The 5,670-nt window shown below is 34.6% G+C and overlaps 2 protein-coding genes across 2 annotated transcripts in view; both read right to left on the bottom strand.

The window, feature by feature from the left end:
* Positions 1 to 502: 502 nt before the first annotated feature.
* Positions 503 to 3,075, bottom strand: vgll1 (vestigial like family member 1). The gene is made up of 4 exons (XM_016446408.1): positions 2,996 to 3,075; positions 1,533 to 1,736; positions 1,035 to 1,427; positions 503 to 759 (listed from the first exon to the last, which is right to left on the bottom strand). The coding sequence occupies exons 2-4, from the start codon at positions 1,720 to 1,722 to the stop codon at positions 719 to 721; spliced, it is 624 nt and encodes a 207-aa protein (XP_016301894.1). The 5' UTR covers positions 1,723 to 1,736; positions 2,996 to 3,075; the 3' UTR covers positions 503 to 718.
* Positions 3,076 to 4,041: 966 nt separating this feature from the next.
* The window catches only part of LOC107658010 (adhesion G-protein coupled receptor G2-like), a 15,512-nt gene continuing 13,883 nt past the window's right edge, over positions 4,042 to 5,670 (bottom strand). Inside the window, exons 23-25 of the mRNA XM_016446386.1 lie at positions 4,825 to 5,105; positions 4,443 to 4,544; positions 4,042 to 4,212 (exon numbers count right to left, since the gene is read on the bottom strand). Coding sequence (XP_016301872.1) covers positions 4,049 to 4,212; positions 4,443 to 4,544; positions 4,825 to 5,105 — 547 coding nt within the window. The 3' untranslated portion in view covers positions 4,042 to 4,048. The remainder of the gene's footprint in view (positions 4,213 to 4,442; positions 4,545 to 4,824; positions 5,106 to 5,670) is intronic.

Genomic DNA, 5,670 nt, shown 5'->3' with positions numbered 1-5,670 from the left:
CAAAAGAAATAAGATTGAAATTTTTAAAAGAGAGGAGAAAGATTCATTTTGTTGTTGACATCAAAGTCTGTGCATCCAATCAAACTACAACATTGTCTGGCACTTAAAGCAGTCGAATTTGACAAATGACAACATAGACAAGTTGCGTAATGCTCTCATCCATGCGTAAATGAAATGAGAATAAATATGGTTTGTGCAAATTACAAATTGAAACATCTGCACTTTACTAAATTATAATAAAGCCCATATAAAACCTCTTTATACTTTGTTTTTGTACATTTATGCATTTATTTATGTAATCAATGTATTATGTTTGTAATAATTTTTCAAATCAGTTATTTACACCCAGAGAAGCCTATCTGACTAATTAAATGCAACAAAATAGCTTTCAGACAGTATATACTGTATATTTTTGCTATAAAAATCAACAACAACTACAAACAAATTAACTCCACCTGACACTCTAAATTTGGTAAAACATAGATTTAGTGTGTGCTCCTGTGTGCGTGTAAAACGTCTTTAACCATAGAGCCTGAGGCCAATCTCTTGTACAATCTTCTTCTGTGCTGTGGTACATGAAGAGCTTGTTTCTGAAAAGGTTGGATGTACAGACGCCTCCAGGTGAAGCATTGCAAGGTCCATTAGTCACTTGTCAGTTAAATGAAAAAAAGTGATGAAAGACTTCTTAGTTCTTCCTTTTAAATCTCAAATAACATTGTTAATACCAAAAAAGATCCTTTTTCTCAATCACCTGTACACCTAAAAGGCAATCACAAGTGACTTAATTAAAACACTTAAGATCGATAATGTCTAATAAAATGAAAAAGAATGTGAATAATAAGAAATGTTTCTTAGCGTACATGAATAAGAAGGATCACGTGACACTGAAAACTAGAGTAATGGCAAATTCAGCTTTGCCATCACAGGAATAAAATATACTGAGAAAATCTTACAAACCATAAACTTTTGAAAATATAACTGTACGATTATGTAGGTGTGATTAAAATAGGATGGTAGAAAATGATGGCATTTACCAGAGTTAAGATTCATATCATTCATCTGATCGCCAAATCCAGGATACCTGGTCCATCCAGATGTAAGGTTTTGTTTGGAGGAGGGTAGCACCACTGTGCCCAAGTCAGGGTGATCGTTGTGGAGGAAATTTAACAGAGAATTAGAGTACTGATGTTCTGCCACCATCAAACCATCAGAGGATACAGCCGAGGGGTACATCATGGGGGGCAGAACAACACTCAATCCCTGCCTAGAATCCCCTGACCACAGAATAGCACTGTTTGCAGGGTGATTTGGTGGCATTTGATGGTTGGATTGAGACTCGCTGCTTGTTCCTTGCCGGAGATGTTCTGGAGGAAACAAGGGCTGAAACCTGGTTTGTGACTCTGCTTCCCATTGACTTGAAAGTCCATCTAAAAATAAAAGAAATAAATAAATCAAAACAGGAATTCAATGTTTCAACTCATTTAGCAAGTCACATATTTTGTGTAAAAGCAAAATTTAAGAGGAACAGTTACTTGTTTGAGCAACTTTATGGTTTCTTTTGATTTTGGAGCGTTCCTCCTTCGGTTTATTTGCTTGACTCAGAGCACGGGAGAAATGTTCATCCACCATGCTGTTGATGTCTCCTTGGAAGTAGGTGAGAAGGACACTACCAGACTCCTCTTTAGTCTTCTTAGCCACAGGGTTCCCTAGACCCTCCTCCATCACTGATCTAGATACTGCAGAAACAGTATGCATTACATAATTTATCCATCTATCCTGCCGTGGTGACAGATTATTGTGTGTTTAATTATTTGTCTTCTAAATCTAATATGAAATTGCAATAGCATGGCATTATTTGCATTCTTTCAATGATATTGATGAATGGCAGTATGTAAGCATAGGATATGTCACAGCCCAACTGTTCTATATTTGCTAAGTGGATTTAGATTATTTTAGCATCAATTACTCAAGTATTTAGGTGTTATCTTCTAGAGCTGCAATAAGACATATTATTTAGATCAACATGAGACAGAATACATTTTTATGCATTTTTTGGTTGACGACTTATGTTGGTAAGTACTATTCTGCTAAAGAACAAAATCTTGCACTTTCCACAGAAAACTTTTTTTTAAAGCATTAGAGGGACAATTTGTTTTTGTTAGCCTATGAGAAATATGATATCTTTAATAAATAAAAAATGGATGGCATTGAACAAAACATCATCATATATCAAACACATTTTATAATGTTGTTTATTAAATGTTGATGTGTTAAATGCATTGCTATCTGTCTATCTATCTATCTATCTATCAGAAAAATGTAAAAAACATACAAAATTGCTAAAACTTTAAAATTAAAATCAAAACAGAAAGTAATTCAAAATATTAAAAAATATTAATAATAATTAAATGTAATTATTTAATTTAAATAATTAAAAAACAAAATCTATAATAGTATTCCAACAATACTAAACACTGAAAGAACTACTGGTTATACAGTATCAAGGACCTCTTATACCAAATATATATATATATATATATATATATATACACACACAACTACCAAACTTTGGTAACAGGCCTGCAAACTATATTTAAAATAAATGTAAAATAAGACATTTTATATTTTAAGTTAATATTTAGTAATATAATTTAGTTAGACCACCTGTGGTTGATGATCGATATTATCTGAAGGTTTTCTGAAATTGTTTAGGTGTATCAAAAGTTATAATTGAAGACTACATATGCACGAAAATGCAGATAAATATCTGTTAAATATTACATCTTAATACTGGCAGAATATTAAAACAGTCTGTCCCCTCTCTAAACAGCAAACTGTGGGTTGACGCACGTAAATCACTAGGTTCAGTATAGCACTTGATTGTATCCAGATTTATAGAATTTAGCATTAACGCTTAACTCGTTACGTTTTTGTTAAAGCAATTTGAAAATGATGAAATATTGCTGTAATGGAAATAGCCACCGTTTTTACTCACCGTGCGACAGTCGTGAAATCTCGAGTGTTTAATCAGACGCTGCAACGCTGCAATTACATTGATAAAGTAAAGGCAAAATATCCGCTGTTGCGCGAGATTTGAAAACGCTACAGTTAAATAAGTTTCATCGTTTCCCTTAAATTTGTACGTCGACTACAAGAAACTACTTCACTTTTTGCCCTTAAATGTGGGGCGTTAATCTGTGAACTTTAACCAGCACGAGTAGAATGTGACTGAACAAGTTAGACCATTTAACTGTCATCATCTCTAGAAAAAAAAAGACACTTGACAGAAGAGACAGAACTAATATTTTTAGGACATGTTGTTTTACTTCATTTTCCTGTTGACATTGTGGATAAGATAACATAGATTATTAATATATTGCAATAATTTATCTTAATACATGTATGCAAAGTGTAACACAAACATATAGTTTAGACATATGTTAAAAACCCTGTTACCTGTTGAAAAAACCAGCATATGCTGGTTAGGTATGTTTTGAAGCTGGGATGTTGGTTTAAGCTGGTCCTTTGTTGGTTTATGCTGGCCCTTTGCTGGTTTAAACTGGTCATTTGCTTAAACCAGCAAAGGACCAGCATAAACCAGCAAAGGACCAGCATTAACCAGCAAAAGGACCAGCTTTTTTTCAACAGGGTTACTATTACTGTATGAGCAAACCTCTGTATTTTGAATGATTTCTTGCAACAATGTTTTAGACCTGGCAGGGGGAAAGCTGCTAGTCTTTTTTAATACTGATAGTCTGAAGCAAAAATTACTACCTAGCAATTCAGAAAAAGTGCTGTCTTTAGCTATACAGATGTATAGATATCAGTCAGTTGAATGACACAAGTCGTAACACATTTAAACAGGTGACCTCAGTAATTCATCTCTCTGGAAGAAATAAAAGAATCATTGAAATAATGACAATATAGTTGACAAACAGAAAAAAACAACTTAATGAAGCCTTTCATGAATTTCTGCTGGAGATTTCCAAACATGTCATTTAACAAACACAAAAAGAAATTGAATACACAGAATTCATATTCCCTCTTTTTATTGTTTTCTGTCCTGTGTCAGGAAAACACCATTATGGCTGGTCCCTGAGTTTGAGGTATCGGAGATCTTCCTTTCACTGGTAGTCTCTGACTTCATGGACGGTGAGGAGACTTTTAGACCACCTTTCGCTTTGGCCCCCAGTGTCACAGAACGGCTCCAGTCTGGTCAAAATTCAAATGATGAATTAATTTTTCAAAAATAAATATTTTGTGTTTTTTAGATGGGATGCTCTTTACTTGTTAATAAATCTTAATCTACAACCTTCTATTATTATTATTATTTTTGGTTGGTGTTTGATATGCAGTTTTGTATAATTCAAACATTGTACACTATTATTATAATAAAGAATATTTTCTCTATAGCTATTTACTATAGTTTATATGAGACAAACCTGAGTATTCAGTCTGTCTGAATCTTCCACAGCAGAGATGTATCCTCCACTGCTTCCTTACAATGTCTTTCATCAGACAATAAAACAGGAAGATAAAGAAACCTGAAATACAGCAAAAAGCAAAACACTTTCTGGGTGTACACTGTAAGGGTCCAAAGATCCCTTACATTCGCCATGAGGACTGCAATCCAAAATGATATCATCTGTTGTTAAACAGTAGAATAATGCATTCTTATTTTATTCTTATCATTCTTATCTGTATGATGGACCTATTATAATCAGGAGTACCACTGCGTATATATATATATATATACCGTATGCACAGTGTTACATATTTGAACATAAACTTTCTCTCACAGGCATAAGCAGTCCTTGCTGTTACCTTGAAGACTGTTGAGGAGGGAGAACAGGTACAGCAAGGGTGTTTTGGCTGGGCCCCAGGCGACAAAAGTTAGTATCCAGGTAAGTCCCAGCAGGAAGGTGAGACTGGCCACCACTCTGAGGTCATGCAGGAACCCTTTTCTGCTGCTGGAAGGCTTATTGACCCGCATTTTACGGATCTGTACCAGCACCACAACAAACATGCTGATGTTACAGACCATGACCAGGGTCACGAAGGAAACCACCGTCACATAAAAGGTCACGTCATTCTTTAACCAGCAACTGAAGAGAATGAAGAGAAATAGTATAACCATAAAGGCCCATTCATTCCAAAAAGATAATTATAATGACAACCATATGATAAATAAATTGGCGTCCACACCAACAGACGATAACTTTCTGTTTATTCTAATCGTGGCCTTCAGATATGTTCTGCGTGCGCGCAAAAAAGTTGTATTGCTCATCAGCTGGACAGAATTTGCTGTGAGTCATTTCAACGACATCATTCCTCCAATGCCTTCAAAAATATTTTAGGTTTGGCAAATTTGTACATCTCATTCATACGCTCTTGTATGACATTACAAGTGTGGAAAATGTTGAAATTCCTAATAATTACGATGGCCGAGAGAGCTCAATGATCTGCAACTTCAGAAAACACATGCAAATAGAAGAAGCATCAGCAAATTAAAGGGGTCATATGATGCTTTTTTAAAGATCATTATTTTGTGTATTTGGTGTAACAGAATATGTTGACATGCTTTAATGTTAAAAAAACACATTATTTTTCAAATACTGTACATTATTGTAGGTCCTCTATGCCCCGCCTCTCTCAAACGCTTCGTTTTCT

The sequence above is a fragment of the Sinocyclocheilus anshuiensis genome, unplaced genomic scaffold (genome assembly GCF_001515605.1).
Source record: "Sinocyclocheilus anshuiensis isolate Anshui unplaced genomic scaffold, SAMN03320099.WGS_v1.1 scaffold227, whole genome shotgun sequence".
NCBI classification, from domain to species: domain Eukaryota; kingdom Metazoa; phylum Chordata; class Actinopteri; order Cypriniformes; family Cyprinidae; genus Sinocyclocheilus; species Sinocyclocheilus anshuiensis.
The sequence above is the reverse complement of the archived record's forward strand: the minus strand, read 5'-3'. Positions and strand labels throughout refer to the sequence as shown.